Source organism: Amblyomma americanum, chromosome 3, assembly GCF_052857255.1.
Source record: "Amblyomma americanum isolate KBUSLIRL-KWMA chromosome 3, ASM5285725v1, whole genome shotgun sequence".
Taxonomy (NCBI): domain Eukaryota; kingdom Metazoa; phylum Arthropoda; class Arachnida; order Ixodida; family Ixodidae; genus Amblyomma; species Amblyomma americanum.
Genome location: NC_135499.1, coordinates 224,400,944 through 224,418,170, shown reverse-complemented (window position 1 = coordinate 224,418,170; position 17,227 = coordinate 224,400,944). Strand labels below are relative to the sequence as shown.

General features: G+C 46.3%; 1 protein-coding gene across 11 annotated transcripts in view; it reads right to left on the bottom strand.

The window, feature by feature from the left end:
* LOC144126211 (parathyroid hormone/parathyroid hormone-related peptide receptor-like) overlaps window positions 1–17,227 on the bottom strand; it is a 333,178-nt gene that overhangs the window by 46,515 nt on the left and 269,436 nt on the right. For all 11 annotated transcript variants that reach the window (XM_077660241.1, XM_077660242.1, XM_077660248.1 and 8 more), the window contains 3 exons: window positions 14,072–14,199; window positions 12,375–12,469; window positions 7,756–7,894 (listed from right to left, as the gene is read on the bottom strand). In XM_077660241.1, the coding sequence (XP_077516367.1) occupies window positions 7,756–7,894; window positions 12,375–12,469; window positions 14,072–14,199 (362 nt within the window). The remainder of the gene's footprint in view (window positions 1–7,755; window positions 7,895–12,374; window positions 12,470–14,071; window positions 14,200–17,227) is intronic.

Genomic DNA, 17,227 nt, shown 5'->3' with positions numbered 1-17,227 from the left:
ATCCACGCTGGATTTTTCAATACAATGCCGCCACTATAGCTGGAACTGCAACGCCTCGCTGGGCACGGTAGATACGGGAACGTTAAATAACAGCGTTGCACTGGTGGTCGTGTTTTTATTGCAGCAACAGAGGCCTCTTTCATGAAGTGCGGTTGTGCGTTCGGCAAACCAGCGAATAAGGCTCACGTTCTAATCACAGCTAGTGGGATATTTGCGGAAGCCTTTCCGAAAGCAGCGCGGCCGAACGGAAAGGACGCGCCTGGGGCCTCTGCATTGTGCGCGTCCCCTGCAGGACGCCGCTAAGCCCACTTGTTACGCCCAGCTTGAATTTGTTCGGGAGTCCGACTGAAGCAACGCCAGTGCAGAAAGTGATTAGCCGAACAGACGGATAGCGCACATACGACGGGTGACTGGGCCTGCGTGCCGAACAGAAAAACGAAGTTCGCTGGCGGTGGCAAGGGAAGAGAATTGATTAAATCTAATCATACCCAAGAATTCGGGGCAAAATCATTATTGAACGGGAAAGAGTTTATGAGCCCATTTTTTTTTCATGCCTTATAAGGTTTCACTATAACAATGAACATATACGCAAATCTCCCGTCCAAAGGCTTGATTTTTTTCGCTAATAATGTTTTTGCGATCGTTAAAAAGGTTCCCCTTTGGTTTTCCATAGCAGCCTTAGCTGCTCCATGCGAGTGTGGAAAAATTTTTAAAGATTTTGCTGAACATCGTAAGAGTAGACCATTACCTTGAATATTTCTATAACAATGTCTTACAATTTTCCAATATTCAAATTTTTGTCCAAGAACGCTGGGCATGAAAATAACAGTTTTGCTGCAATATTTGTTTCTTACGTAGCACGAATCCTTCGCTCTGTGGACAACGTTATTCGAAAATAAAAGGCAGACAGAATTAAGGAACAGTAACAAAGATAGTGATTGTATTTGTACGAGGCTGACAACTTCGAGAAATTGTCTTCAAAAAGTATTTTGCGGCTGGCATAGTGTGGGGAAAATTGGAGGTGACACTTAGGCTCCGCCTTAGGGCTATAACGCGATGGCGTTAATGGGTTAATTCCCCTTATATGGGGGATTGGTCATTCTCAACTTTACATTCATAGGTCCCTGGGAGTCCTCACTCCAATCTTTCCGTAATAGCGCAGCGGTTAAGAGATGCGCCACTGCCCTGCGATGGCAGGCGCTGCCATCGGTGGGGCCTGTGTGACCCAATTTGCGCTTCCCAATCAACCTGTCGCGATCAACCATTAACTGCCACCTGCTACGGTGGTGTTTGCTCACAATCCGGTAGGCAAGTTGTGATGACGCCACAAGGTCATATGACCTAGGTGGCCCACCTAGGTCTCTTCTCCGGCGGGTGGCCACCTGGGCCGCCCTACGCCATCGTTTTCGCTAAAAACGTCGACAATTCCGACGCTGACAACGCCGACGCCGGATTTTCTGGGTAATGGGGCGTTAATGCTCTCGCGTTAAAATGAAGCAGCTTTAAAATCTCAACTCAAATTGGGTTAGAGCGTGGATAGGCTGTTTTCTTTTGAATCTTGTAAGAAGGATTGCAAGTTAAAATGAGGAGTCGACTGTTGGCTGGCTCTTCAGAACTAGATAAAAAGAAAGCGATTCGAAATAGCTTTATGCGCACCTCAATAAAGAATTGTAAAAGCGTGCGAAGTGAAGGAAGCACCTGCGCTCAGCTCGGCCCTGCGAGAAAAAAAAGAGACCGACCACCGAACGAGGTCAGTGCAGTGACGACAATAGGCGCAGTGAAGAACAAAACTGCCAAGAAGAATATCTTCGCTTTGACTGAAACAAGAGGAAGAAAACCACTTGCTCTCCCGATGCAGGCGGCTTTTAGCCGTAGACACCAGCTACTTTGGGCAGCTTGACATGCGGGACAACGTGCATTCTGCTGATCCAGTTCTAGAAGACTGCGGTCTCGAAATATGAAAAAAGAAAATAGAAAAGCGAGAAGTGGAACGCCTGAATTTTTTCACGAGATATAATAAATAAGATGCAATATTAGAACCTTGTGTTTAGTCCGGCCAACTTTTCAAAACTTGATACGAAAAGAAAAAAATCTATATTGTAAGGGCGAACAAGACCGCGATGCGGGGAGTGGACCACGTAAATCGCGCTTCTCCTGCACAATTTATTGTAGAGGAAAAGCCTCCTTTAGAAAGGAGAAACCCTACTTGCGACAGTGGCGCGTGAGAAACCGCGGCCTGCACAACGGCCTGGGCACGTTCGGCGCATTTGCGGGGAAGTTCGTCTCCTATTCCCGCTGCACACCTGAATTTCCCGAAGCGACGTCTTCCTTTTGCGGTGGTGAAATTTTCGAGAGTGGAGAACAGAGGAGGCCGCTTCAAGACTGGGTCGCTCGCGGAAGGGTCGAAAAAAAGGGCCGACGCCGCTCGCAGCCCGGAAAGAGAATATGGTGAGACTAGCGCGGCTTCATCCTTTGACAAAAACGAAACAAGACACACCTGCACAAGCGCGCTGGAAACTTTCGCGCCATGGAAGAAGGGGGCTTTCAACTGTTGAGAGGGAATCCAGTTGCGGGGGAGTGGACAGCGCTGGCTTCCGAACGTCGCACTCTGGGGGCGATTCGCTCGAACGAATCTCGGCAGTACGGAGCCTCGACAGAGGAGACAGGTTGAAAAAAAAAAGAGGGCGAAAAAAGACGCAGAAGCTCACGAGAAAGTGGTCATCCGGGAGACATGAAGAAAGCTCGCGCAGTAAATCGAAGAAGCAAAGTGGTTTTGGTCACGCACCGAAGGCCCGCTAGAGCACATCCAAACCTTAAAGAAAGCAAAACGAAAACATTTAATAAAAATAGCAGATAGGAAGCTTAAAACCAAACGGTCGAGATATGGTATGTATGTATATATGTATATATTTTCCAAACATCTTCATGGCTTCGTGGAATGCTTTCGTCTTTGGCAAGGTGGCTTTTCTTTAAAAAAAACAAAAACGAAACACTCCCGAGTTGTTTCACCATTCAAGCGGGCGGAGAGATGCCTCGCTCCACTCAGGCCATTCTCGAGCATTCTATAGTTTTTGCAGAACGCAGCGTACTGCTCCCTGTACTCGAATGTGCCACGTGTGGCTATATCAGCCGGTTTTGAACGAAGTCTGTCCTGGCATGCCGAAACAATCCTTCTCTGCGGACGTCGCACGGCGCCGCAAGTGCTGCGGCAAATGATAGCCGGCCGGAGGGACTATAATAAGTGGGCGGGCGACGGCTCGCAGGCATCGAGGCACGGTGTAGTTTGAGCTCTTCAACCTCGTAACTATGCCTGCCAAAGAAAAGCCATGTTTTGAGCCTGGCATCTTTGACAAAAGTGGTATTTTTGCTATCGACCATATATTGTATTTACTCGAGTAAGGCCCGCATTTTTTCTCCGAATTTTGCCTGGGTGCGGACGTTACACGAGTCAGGCCTTCATACACGATAGAGTGTCCGAAGGAACAATGCAGGTTTGCTGTGACTTCCGCACAGAATATAGCAGCAAGTGGTGTTTGGTTTCAAACACTTTTTCACTATTTTTAGCTGCTTCAGCTCTCGTTTCTGTCCGATGACGTCACCTAATTAGCGCGTTACGGTGCGTTCTCGCACGTTCCCGTGCGTTCCCATGCGTTCCCGTAAGTAATGCGTTCCTGGTTAATATTCAATACTTAACTTTTTAACTGTTAGCGTTAGGGTCTTTAATTATAAGAAGCGGGTAGCCCACAGTAAGTAATATCCAAATCTGTTTTTAGAATTTAGAAAACGTAGTTTACCTCGGCACTGTGGGCCATCGAATTTTCTCTATATCTACGAGCTACGCGCACTGGAGAGGTTGCTTTGCCTGCAAGCTTCTCGAAAGTGCATCCATTTTGGCGCCAAGTTACCAGAATTTGTTGGGACATAGTGCCAAGGGTAAGAGCGTTTTAGAAATTCTAAAAACTGATATGGATATTACTTGCGGTGGGCTACCCGCCTCTTAATAATTAAGGAGCCTAAAAGTAATAGACAGTTAACTATTCATTATTAGCTGTATTCTGATTTACTACACAGCTGACAATGCTATGTCGAGAAACTGCTCTTGTAACGCAAAAATACTAGTATTTTTAAAAATTGGGAAAGTCTTAGGTGAAACACCCTGTATGTTTCTGTATTCAGTGAGACTCTTCTGATGTATCCCTGATGTATTCTAGCTGATCAAGAAATGTGGTTCATGCTTATATACGCAACTATTACAGTGTTTTCAGATCGTGTAACAACAGCTGTGTAACCATTTGCGGCAGGAGTGGCTCAAAAATTTTGCTTATATGCTCAACATCAGCCATTTGTCCATGACGCGGATATGGCGGTTTAGTTGTTCCGAAGTGTCCGACGGACCTCACAGGAACTCCAACCTACGACATGTCCGTGCCGCTGGTTCAGCGTGCTCACTTAAAATTTAAGCCTGTGCCGCGACGGTGGGCTCAGGGGAACGCTAGTTTATTCGATCTGAAGTGGCTGGACGGGCATTCAAGCAAGCTGGTCACCCGGGCTACGGCGCCCGCGTGGGCTGATGGGGCCGTGGACTGACAGCTCCACTCCCAGACCGAAGTCCCCAACAACCTGACCAATAAATATATTTTCCACCACCACCACCACCAAGCAAGCGCCAAAGAGGTGATGCTGGAGCAGCCAGCACGAGGTACAACAGCTTCGCCAGCGCCCCCTAGAAACATGACACTTGAAAACGCTGGAGAGGTCAGGTGTCGTTGCTCAAAAACTTTTCACTTGACAGAGGTCTGGCTGCTCGTTCGTGAGTTGAGAGAACAAAGTGGCTGTCCTCAAATTTTGTTCCCCAAAGTGACAGGTGTGGCAAGGAAAGAAACAGGTTGCTGCTTTCCATAGACGCCAAGACCGGCAGCAGCTATCAAGAATCAGCACCAGTTGGATTAACACGAACTCGAAGGCGACTAGCACGAGTGAAGCGAGCGGTGCTCCGCGAGCGTGGAACAACGAAGACCCCCTGAATTCTCCTTCCTAGCTGCCGGGCTATATTGATGAACAGGAGCAAAATGCTCAAAAACATATTAAATGATAAATGATTTGCGCAAAAAATCGTAGGGATTGCCCCATGGCAGAATTGTTAAGTTACATTTAGGAGGCTCATGAAAAGGAGATGATAGCGAAATTGAAAGAGGACAAAAAGTTAAAGGCAAGGAGAAGAAGGGACATAGAGAGAAGCTGCTGGAAATTTGCCTGTTTTTCCCTGCTGAAGAAGCAGAGAAAACAAGCAAAGGAAACAAAGAAGAGCGGGACCGATTCCCAAAGAAAAATGAGAAGGAAAGAAAGAATGTCATTGCAAAAATCGAAGCAGCGCAAGAGAGACATGTTGACTGCCATAGGCTCACGGGGCCATTTCCCCTTGTTGTTCTTATGAAGACAGATCGCGCCTGCGTCGCAAGCGTGCGTTTATTCTCAGCCATTTTTCTGGGTAGAAAATTAAATTTCACGAACTTCCGACACTGCGCCACATTTTACGCAAAAAAAAAAATTCTCGGAACACTGAACTCGACTAGAAATGGTAACAGCCTGATTCGAAGATTACTGTGGATATTCCGTGCTTGGTGACAGAGATTTGGCTAGGTCACAGAACTGCGCCAGAAACCCTCGTCTTTAATTATTGTTTTATGCGCCGCTACTGTGGAGCAACTGCCGACAGGACTAATGCAAGGCTAATTCTGTCTGTAGCCAACAACCTAAAAAACAACGCCAACCTGCTACTGAGCAGATGGTGCAATGAACGATCAATTTCTAGAAACCGATTTTCTCAACGGGGAGGGTAAACAAATACTGCTGAGGCACGCCCCGTGGTGCGGCCACCGTGGCTCTCTGCGACGGTGGCCCGTGTGTAGTTGCTGTAAAGAAGGAAGGCACCACTGAGCGCTGGTACTTTGCCTGAAGCGAATACACTGCAGTGATCCATATGTTTCACCGTCCTTTGTCTGCGTCGCTTTACTCGAGCCACATTAAGTTTCAGACAGGCAGCTGATTTATCATTTTCATCTAGGTGGGCAGAAACTTCAAGGCGTGCTTAACAAGTTTATACACCGTGAGGCATTTTTGCTCTCCAGATAAAGATATATACAACATATATAGACATGATTTTTCAACAAGTAGAAGAAAAGAATGGGAGATTTCAAAAGCTTTCTATACGGCGAACATTCTTTTTTTTTTCATGCATTGCTCGCAAAACCGTTCGTAGGACAGACTGCCTCATGGCCACATACGCGTCCTGTCGTAAAGCTCCCAGCCAGTACGTAGCACACGTGAAACACGGGGTAGTAAACCCGAGGGCTCCATGTGAGCTCTGCTTCCTCTTCAGGCCTCAGGGATTCGAGAAACGTTTAATGCTTGACTCGCAAGCATCCCTGCGCACAGGCCGTCAAAACCGCGGTACAGAGAGCCGGGTAAAGTTGGTGCAAGTTTACATCCCGCCTCTTTCTCGAATGCTCAAACGCTGCCATCAGACAAAATACGGGCAGCCAAAAAGGAGCTCGGCGCTGCTCTCGAAGCCGCCCTATATTACGAGTAGTTTGCAGGCTGGAGTATAACCATTCGCGCGAAGGTAAAGCCAGGTTGAGCGGGTTGACTTAACGTGTTCGAAAACCGCGTTTTCTTTGTCTTAGTATCTAAGCGCGCTGCACTGAAGGAGCGGCTTACATTAAAACGGCGACATTTTGAACCTTTCGAGCCGATTCAAGGAGAGCCTGAAGCGCGAACATATTTCCGTACTCAGGATTCAGCGCAAATTAGACGTACATTCGCTAAACGAGTTGAAAACTCCCGAGACGAAGTTAAATACTGACGGCGTACTACCTTCGCAGGTTGTAATAAGCCGATGTGTGACTTCGGTCAGTTCAAGGCGTCTCTGTAGCGAACATAGCGTGCCTGGCCAGTGCGGTCTTTCTTGCTGAGAGCGCGCTAAAGTAAAATTTAATTACATCGCACCCCGGGTTGAGGAGACGGAGAGGGGGTCCATAGCTTGGCGTCAAAGCGATTACGCAAGCAGCACCCGCGGTGGGCCCGCTGTTACCTGGCGCGCTGCTTTGCACGCGTCGCCACACTCATTTGCTTCTGTTTAGCTCGTTTGCCACGAAAGCGAGACGAGAGCGGCGAAGCGCGGAAGACACGGGGAAATCGAACGCTACAAGGCATATAACAAATTTTGTACCGTCTTTTCGAGGCGATCTTTTATTTTATTCATACCCGCGCATTTCAATTTTGTTTCTCTCACTCTCGCACCTGTGGACAGTGTCGCCACACATCGGTGGAAGCTGTCTCTTGTCAATACGAACTCCATACCGGTACGCTGGCTCGGAGTGTACAGGGAGAATAAGGCAAAAAAAAGGAAAACAAGAAAAAAAACGCGATAGGCTCTCCTTGGCGTCGTTCTTTTCTGTTGATATCTTTTAGCCTTTCTATCCACAAAGGCGGGCACATTTATCGGCTGAAAGCTGCGAAATAGCGCTCTGACGTATTAGGTACTACTTTTCTTTTCATAACCTCAAAGTCGTATACCTGCCGTCACTAAAATGGAGTGAGCTGGGAGATTGACCCCCACCTTCATATTGATTTTGTTTTGACGTGCACTCATATCTGTTGCGTTTTTCTTCTTTTTTTTTCTGGTAGCCCAACACGGAGTTTCCGCTCTGAAAGAACGGTTTCAGGGTTATTCGTGTGAAGTGAGCATATACTTGCCTCTTTGCTGAAGTCGGTGTTTCCGCTGAGCCCGACGCCCTCTACGAACAGGGCGTCCTTGAGCAGGAAGGCTAGCGCACGCAGGATGAAGGAGACGAAGAGGTGCATGTGCAGACTGTTGCGAGGACAGCGCAGCCGCCTGCGATGTAGTAATGCACGCGTCGCATGCCACTTCGGAGGAACACTCAGGAAGAAGTGAACTTCGCCTGCGTCAACAGATTACTGCTGCATTCTCATGACTAAGACAATAGTTTAGCTGGAAACGGAGCTAGGAAAGTTAATAAAACAATAACTTTATTCTCTCTAATCACGGAGGCTAGACTGCACTACTATCCGGTGCCAGTAGGGTAGACCTGGAGTACTTCTTGGTGTAGACTTAACGAGTTTGAATAAAGTAACAGCAATATTTGAACGAAATTTTGTCATCAATAATTTGGTCTTTTTATGACGGACAAAACATCTGCATAACTGGAAAGAGTCTTAAAATCAACTTTTACTGATAATAAAAGTTTGATAGTGTGTTCAAAGTGTCCCTCTCAACTTGAAAAAGCCGAATTTAATTTTAGCGTCCCTATCGAACGAAAAATTCTGAGACTCGGTGCTGCACTCTAAACAAACGAGCTTTCCTGGCAACACTGGGACATCTGCCACGTTCGCAGGAACAAGCGTCCCGCTGCGCCGTTAATAAAACTCCCTCGTCCTAGCTAATCTTTGGCAGGAGAAAACGCAACGCATTTGCACAGCACGTAGGGCCCGGGAATTTTATCACACTTTGTGGAAAGTATTGTTTTCTTATGCTTTAATAACGCGAACAGATTATGTATCTGCGTGTAGCGGCTGTTTTTCTTTTTACCTCCACCAAATTTTTCAAAAGTTGTGCTCTTGTGCTTACATTTCCCGCTTCGGAAGCTACTTTAAAATATCCAGACTTCAAATAGCCAGAATGGAAATAGCCATCGAATCACTGTTATTTCACATAAATGATTAACTGAATTATTCGAACGTTTATATTATCGGTCGTGAAGTGTTCGTGGAAATGCACCCCCACCGTGCTACAATGAATCCTAACGCTGTTTAGCGAATGCTTTGCGGTGTTATCGGTGAACACAAACACATTTGTACAGCATGAAGCGCACAGACTAATTTCATAGTTTTGCACAGCCTTACAGTGAAACCAAACAGAAAAAGAGCGTCACAGACCGAACCCCCTTTCCCCCTTACACGTTTTAACACTACAGCACTGACATCTCCCGCGACGTGAAACCCACGCGAGCGATTATCGTGAACTCTTCGGGTCCATCGGCAACACTGCGCCTTAGCCGCATGCTTCGGAGCAGTGCGTGATTGCGCTGCCTACTCGGCCGGGACACGATGCATCGTGCGCACTGCACTGGCAGAGGCAGCACAGGTTCCTTGTAAGCAATCTGCATGGCATATATGTCATTTCTCCATCTTCGGGTGCGCCAAGCTTGCTTGTCCGTTCAAGGACGCATTAATTCAAGCCTGTTATACGTCGGAGGTGTGAGGGCGAGGCACTATTTTTGTTATTTGCTTCTAAATGCCTCCCACCAAAGTCAGCCTGTCTGGCAGAGGAGCACGTGGCGGTTGAGTAATTAACAACGAACAAAACCTTAGTGATTGTATCGGCAAAACCCGAGCATAACCGCATAGTTTTATGCCTTTAGGCACTGAGGCCACCGCATTGCTGCGCACAGGCCTTCCTGCGTGCCTATAACGGGTTTGTATATCCTTTACGCTTTCTAGTTGTTTTTGCGACGGAACAAAGACAAACACTAGTGTTTTCCTCGAGGACGTCGAAGGAGACGCGCTTGATTTCACAATGGCCTAACAAGAAACAAGCTCATGTGAAGTAGCGCCGTATGCCGGGGAAGGCCTCAAGGCAGTCTGGGATGCTCTCGTCAAGTACCGTACGCACGTCATGACTTTAACGCAATTGATTTTAAGACAACTGGATTTTTGAGGCTGTACGTTGACTGAAATGGGCCGAGATTCAGACTTCCTGAAGAAAGCGATTTGGACGGATGAAGCTCAGTTTTGACGAAACTCGTCGGTGAATCTTCACATTGCGCGGGCTGATGTGACTGTATCCGCGAACACAATCACCAAGGGGTGCCTCATATGCGCACTACGTGCTGTCCTAAAAGGGCCTTACGCCATTTGTCGCGCCGAAAATCGTCGTGCAATCAGGGCTGCCTCAGTCAGCGTCTCCGAAGCCTTAAGTGTGTGCTGCTTAGAATTTAATTAATCAAACTCCTGGATTGTATTTTAAGAAAAGTGCCCATTTGCTCATAAGATGGAAAAGCGCGCTCACACAAAGAACTCAGAAAGCATACAACACGAGTTTTTAATCGAAACTAAATTAATGGAGTGAACACAACCTGACGATATCTATTTTGCTGTGAAAAAATTAACAGAATAAAGGGAAGACAAGCAGTGACGAGAAAAATTCGTGTCTACAAAGGCCATTTACTAATGTGCGCATATTTCACATCCACTTTCGGGTGCGCCAAAACTTACTTGTCGGCCGCCAATGATCGCAGCTCTGAGAAGAGTAATTTGATTTAATCTGACGTACATGGCACGGCTCTTAGCTGCGTGAAGGGCCTCGGTGATATCTCTCGTCAGCTGGCCCCAGTGTCGACAAACATGACGAGGTCATAAAAGCATGGCGTGCAGTGTTACAGAGAGCCGCAAGATGCGAGGATAAGTCACTTGTGAGTGATATTTTGTGCTCCTTCAACTTCTCGCAACAAAGTAGAATGAACAACATCAAAAGTACAATTAACATGGCATACTGTATGGTTGACATTTCAGTATTTTTCCTTACGAACCCCTGTCTTCCGTTTAGAGATCCTGCAAAGGCGCTCAAGCTTATGATGAGTATGTGTACATTTACAAGAACCATAGTTTCCGGTCTGTAGTCCGCGGACAATACATGTCTAAAAGCTGAAATTCTTCGTAATGCGTACTCTCTGTGTGCGCGTACTATACATGATTTTATTTTTTAAGGTCGTTTGTAAGAGCCTGAGAACCCTACCGGTGGCTATGAAAAAAAAAAAAAAACATGCCCCGAATAGGCGCCTGCGACATGTTACTGTGCTAAATAACGTAGAAAAATACTATACACCGGGCGCTGACTATAGTGCGAAAACTACGGTACTTCTTCGAAACATGAATTTGCGTTGTCACTTCTTGTTTAAAGAAGTGCGTTTCTTTGGGTACAAAGACAATGCGGCGTTTCTTTAAACCAGGTAGCTCACTTCTAGGTAAAGTGGGCTCGTAATGGACCGGTGGATTTTTTACCGTATGTTATTCGTAGTGCCAAAATCAACAGCTTTGAGACCGGTGGAGCAGAATTTGGTGGAGCGGAATACCACAATTCCTCATAGCCGTGGAACTTTCATTCATGTTGCCCACGACATTTGGCGTCAATATTTGCTATCCCGGATTGCAATTCCACACTTAAACCTATACATGATGGCGTCAGTTCACACCACGAAAAGTGAGCGACTCCAGAGAGGAGATAGAATTCCTCGAAAGCTATTATTTACTATCGATGGCTTGCCCCTCACCTGATTAGGGCTCGCTCTGTCTATGCTGATTATTCTCTCTTACGATATGAAGGTCAGCCTGCATGCTCTGTAAGATGCGTACCAGTAGAACTAAAGTAAAAATATTGCGCCTGAAGTTTGCGTAGCTAATTCTATTGCATTTTTTTCAGTAAGATTCACGATTGATTAAAAAACACGAATATTTCCTTCCAACATCTTTCAGCAGTATTTAGGTGTCCTTCTATAGTTTCTTTGAATGTTTCGCTGGAGAGGTTCCATTTTTTCATTTCTTTTATACTCTAGGTCGTCGTGTATCGTTGATGAGCCTTATTTCAGCTGAGGCCAACCACAATGAATATCTCACTCTGCGTGGACAGCTCTGCCCCGCCCCGAAAGAAGGGGTGAAGGAAGAAAAATTAAACAGGATGCAGCGGTGAAGACTCCACACGGACGCCGTCCACTTTGGTTCTCACTAGACGCACTTGTTTGAATCTATAGAACGAGGCGTGAAACACATTAGCGCCATGTTATAATCATTGATATTATGGAGCTTCTAGCGACTACTTCAAGTTTTTACTCTTACGATTGACTAGATTAGAAAACACTTCAGGTGCGTAAAAAATACTAGAAACAAATAACTGCATTGTAGGTCCCAAACTATACTGAAATCAATTCGTTGAAAAATTTTCACCGTATTGAAACATTACGAAAAGAGGAAACTTACGCCTGCGTGGGCGTATATGCCTGATTTCTTGCCTAGCCTTCGCTTTTTCTTTTCTGGTTTACAGGAACATTTAATACCACGAATACCTTGCTGGCCTGTGCTGAGCACGGGCCCCGTCAGTAAGAAAAGATTGAACACATACACTGCGACGCGTGTGCTTATTTAAGCCCACGCAGCTCTCTAGACCAGCCCCAAAGACCCTGGAAGCAGAGGGCATGAGCTCATTTCAAAGCGCTATGACAATGAGCTATGACGCTATGACGGCACAATCACAGCGAGTATGGATATGCAGATATGCATGCTTGAAATGACTGGTCACTTACTTTATTGACGACAGTATCACGAAGGCGGCGACTAGGGTGACTAGAGACACGGTGTAGCCAATTTTCGAGATGAGCTTGATGGTCGGAAGATGAGGCTGTGGAAGGAGGCAAGAAAATGCAGAAGAGTGAGGAGGAGGAAAGGGGAGATGAGGGGGAGAGAAGGGGAGGGGTTAGTTGGTACGACATTTAAAGAAAATACGCGCGAGCCTAGGAACTTGAGCTAAACGTCAGCATCACCATACATGCGTGCAAGGTTAGCGTACAGCTCGCCCTCCACTACGGCACCTATTCTTCCTTTCTTCTTTCACTCCCTCCTTTATCCCTTCCCTTACGGCGCGGTTCAGGTGTCCAACGATATATGAGACAGATACTGCGCCATTTCCTTTCCCCAAAAAAAACAATTATTATTATTATTATGCTGTCCCTGTCTGCCCCAGTCACACTTGGACGAGCACTGCTGTCGGTCGCTGGAGATCGCAGCTCTGAGAAGAGTACTTTGCTTTCACCTGACTATGCCGCAGGTGGATTCATTTAAGCTGGAAGCTAGGCGTGAGATGATTGCTTTTCGCTTCGCCGAGCAATGTTAAGAACTCGTTATTCTATTGTCTTAACATCACCATGACTAGCCACAGCAGGCACGTCGCTGTGAGCATATTTAATTAGCATTGCTAATGCGGGGCTCCAGGTTGATTGCTTTCGTGATGAACGAGGCTTCAATATTGTCACGTAGTGGTGACGGCAGTCCAGACAGTGGGGAAGACAGCAAAAGAAGGCTTCCAAAAGAAGATGTTTATTGGGCCGACCTGCGCCCATAATGAACTGAATGACTCGGCGGCGGCGAAAGCAACTAGCGTGCTCGGCGGTCGTCGAACAGAATGCCCGCCACTGTCGGCCGTGCTCAGTTCGAAGCTGATAGCGACCTTTCGAGATTCGGCGTGCAAAGTTATCCCAACAATCTGGAACAACGTAGATAAATCTGACTGCGTATTGTATCACAACTTAAGCAAAGCGATAAAGCCGCGTGCCGGCAGCTTTGAAGAATGAACAAACAGTACAAAGATTCGCGGCAATACTGTTTTTTTTTTGTGTCATGGATGCAGAGAGCGCCATGAAACCGCAAGAATGGCAATAGAATAAGCGGCACATTCTCGGCAATTTTAGCCTAGTTCTCTGTTTAACCGGCTAAGGACAACATCAGTGTGGTTATTTTTACCGCTCAGATTACTCTAATTATTTGACTGAACACACAGCAAAAATTAGTGAAGTTTATATGTTGTTACGAGACTAGAGACAGATGTCACTGCCTCCGCTCTGAGATCGTTCGCCTGGCTTGCAGCCGAACGGCCAGCGCAAGAATCGAAAACTACGAATGAAGCTGTCCCGCGAGTGATCAGCAGAGAGAACGAGAGCACTGCAGCTCTTTCTGGCACTTGTTTGCCCTCAGAGGCGAAGGGCAAAAAACGAGATGGCTTTTTTCTCAGCTGCGTCCCTTTGGGCAAAAACTTCGGGCAGGTCGGTTCCACATAACGGCAACCAAGCAGTTCCCCTTTAGTTATTCAGCATGCCAATTATGGTTAGCCATAAACCCACAAAGTAATGAGTCACAAGGAGCAGAATAAACAGAAAACGGCAAACTGGTCATGCTCAAAACCAACTCTCCTTCCACGTTAACCTCCGCGTCTCGCCGTAAAACGTACCTCGAAAATGGATATGTTCTCAGACATGAACGCCTGACGGGTGCAGCGTGTGTAGTTAGTCCAGGTTGTGTTGAGAGCCGCGCTGTAGAACCACGTTCCGTTCTCCAAGCACCTCTTGGTGGCCATCTCTGCATGGAAACAATATCAAAATTAATCAAGACGGACTCGTAACAACGGCGAGAAATAGTTTTCAAAGTGCCCCCCGCTTTCTCAGTTCGCGAACATCCCAATAGCTTAAGATTAGGCGGTGGAAAAATTAGGAAATCAGCCCACGCTACGGTTTGCTTAATGCCGAAATGCTTTCGCCACCGCACTAAGTATTTCCCCGGTTCTCCGGCGCACTCAGATTGAGTTTCCTGCTGACGGCGAAGTTGGGCTCGTTTTATCTCAAGGCCGCTAAGGCTCGCATTTAGCAGCTTGTAAGTAAGGTTGCCAGAACACACACTTCTGACGTTCACCCAAACTTTTTCTGCAAGCTCATGTCCACTATTAAGGATGGAGGATTTCTGGATGAGTTTGCTTTTTTTTTCTGCACAAGGCTTCATCAAGTTTTAAATCGCTTAATATTAAAACTTCAGGGCCAAATTTGACGTTTTCGACGTCAGTGCCGTTTCAACTTCTAAAATATAATTCCAGGTTTCGGACACAAGCAAAGCATTGCACTAGCCTTACTACAGAAGACGAGCAAGATAGGAGGTCCGGGGGAATTGCTTTGAAGAATAAAAAAGAAGCTGTTTTGGGATCGATCGTGAAGTAATTGTACGTTTGGCGGCATTCCATATCTAAAAAAATGCCAATAAAAACAAAAAATGAGACAAGTTGCATATATCGATTCAAAAGACCACAAAGGAAGTCCACATTACTGTGAGTTGAACTGGTGACGCGATCTCGTGGTCAGAAAGGGGAGGTCCGGATATTGCGACTGCCCGTCTGCGCAGTGCCAGTCATTACAATGTACGCTTATGAAAATATCTCGAGCTAACCAGAAGTTACCGAATGCCCAGGGGAGGTCACAAGTGTCCAGCATGCTGCAAATTTCGAGCTTAGAAAGAGTAAAATACAAAAGTCAACAGCAGACAGGCTCGTCCAGTGCCGCACTGCACTGCGCAGAGCCGCCCCCAATGACGTTAGTCCATCCAGTCTTAAAGCGCTCCTCCGACCCGCCGCCAGCGCTGCTTTATTGTATTCACAAAATCAAGAGAAGAGGAAAAGTTCATAAGTCATGGCTAGGTGGCTTGAGCCACCGCCCGATTTAAAGGGCTCAGTCGTATTCGCCGTCCGTCCGTCCGTCCGTCCGTCCGTCCGTCCGTCCGTCCGTCCGTCCGTCCGTCCGTCCATCCATCCATCCATCCATCCATCCATCCATCCATCCATCCATCCATCCATCCATCCATCCGTCCGTCCGTCCGTCCGTCCGTCCGTCCATCCATCCATCCACACTACTGCTCCAACAGTGACACGGCGCGCGGGGGGAGGAGTAGACCGAGATGGATTGCCAGTAAATTTAGATGACAAGGAGTTGGGCACGAACAAAAGATGCTAAATTGAGGGAACGTACACTAGGCAAGGGAAATTCTAATAAACCCACGTTAGAGTCGTATAGTACGGCCGCATTATGTAGACGAAAAACAGTAAAAATGAGCGAACTGAGGTCAAGTACATTGTTTGTCAACCGGGACTCTGCACCAAGTCCCGCCGCTATGCGCGCTTTGGAATAAAGCTGCAAACCCTTGCTCTCTCCTATATATTCTGATCTTAATATGCCCACGCAAAAAGTTGCATTTTGACCTAGCGGAAATATGTCGCTATGCAATGAGGTTCCTTCGTACGTTGCCGGAATGAACACGAAGACGCCTGTTGTGCAGCGAAAATCGTATTTATTTGTAAATTTAAAAACGCTTCAATGACCACACGGTAATTTCGCAGTGAGGTACAGATGTAATTAATACAATGACATGCACAGAAACTAACTGCGTAAAGGGTTATGCAGTTAAAACTGCGGAACAGGATACAGGTTTGGTTTAGCAAAAGAAAAATATGCGCAAAGCTCATAAAAAACGCACAAGGACAATGAAACCACTTTGGAGCAATCATTTGCAAATAATAAAATAAAAATATGTATCACTGTAAATATGATCGGAACGAACAAAGGAGACGTCGTTATTTAGCTGATTCCAGTCTACTATTGTACGCTGGAAGGATGAATACATGAAATAGTTTGTTACGTGCTCAAAAGAGGATTAAAGTTAGATTATGCCTTTTGAATTCCGGGATCCTATACCCAATAAAAAAAACATACAATGTAAAACCATGGAATAACCACAAACATTCCTGATTTCTGACCGATAGCGTATCCAAAAGAGGGAGACATGGCTTCCCTGATATCAATCTTATAATGCCCCTTAATTAGCTGAAAAAAGAACTTACATCGCGAACAACGATTCCTTTGTATCAGACTAGTCTGCTTAAAAGGTCTGTAACGCAAGTGCCAGTAAAGACGTTACAATAAAAAACGTAGTTCTTCGTATCATGTGTACCACAAAATAGGCAAGAAGCAAAGAAAAGAACTTGACTTAACCCCAAGCTGCGTTGCTGCATGAAGCTTGCGAACGAAGACAAGGTGTCGATGCATTTGTTACTTAGTTATGTTCTCGGTTGTAACTTCAGACGCGAGATCGGACTGTTGGCCATAAAGATCCAGTCGACTTTATTTTCCTTTCATTCCATGACGTCAATCATGACGACACAATAACCGGTTGTGAAGCATACGACCAATTACATAGCGAGCAGATCTGGTTTCGACGCCGCCGCAATAGCCAAGCTCCTGCCGCCGCATCCAGACCGGCTGCCTCCTGGGATCAGGCTGCTTCATTCCATCGACCAAACGACGCCCAGGTTCCTTGACGAGACCGGATTAGTGCCGATACATCACGCTAATATATCGCCCTAAATCACGATATATACCGCGATATATAACGCTAAAAATGACGATGCTTTTTAAGCGTGATTTCATGATTTTTTAAACGCTTATTGTATGTGTGATGTTTCTGACCGCTTAGAAAATCGCGATTTCTAGGAGTTGCACTCTTAAATCAGCCACGCTTACCTGGCGTTATCATATTTTCTGCTTATGGCATTTTCTGGTCCTCTTTCATG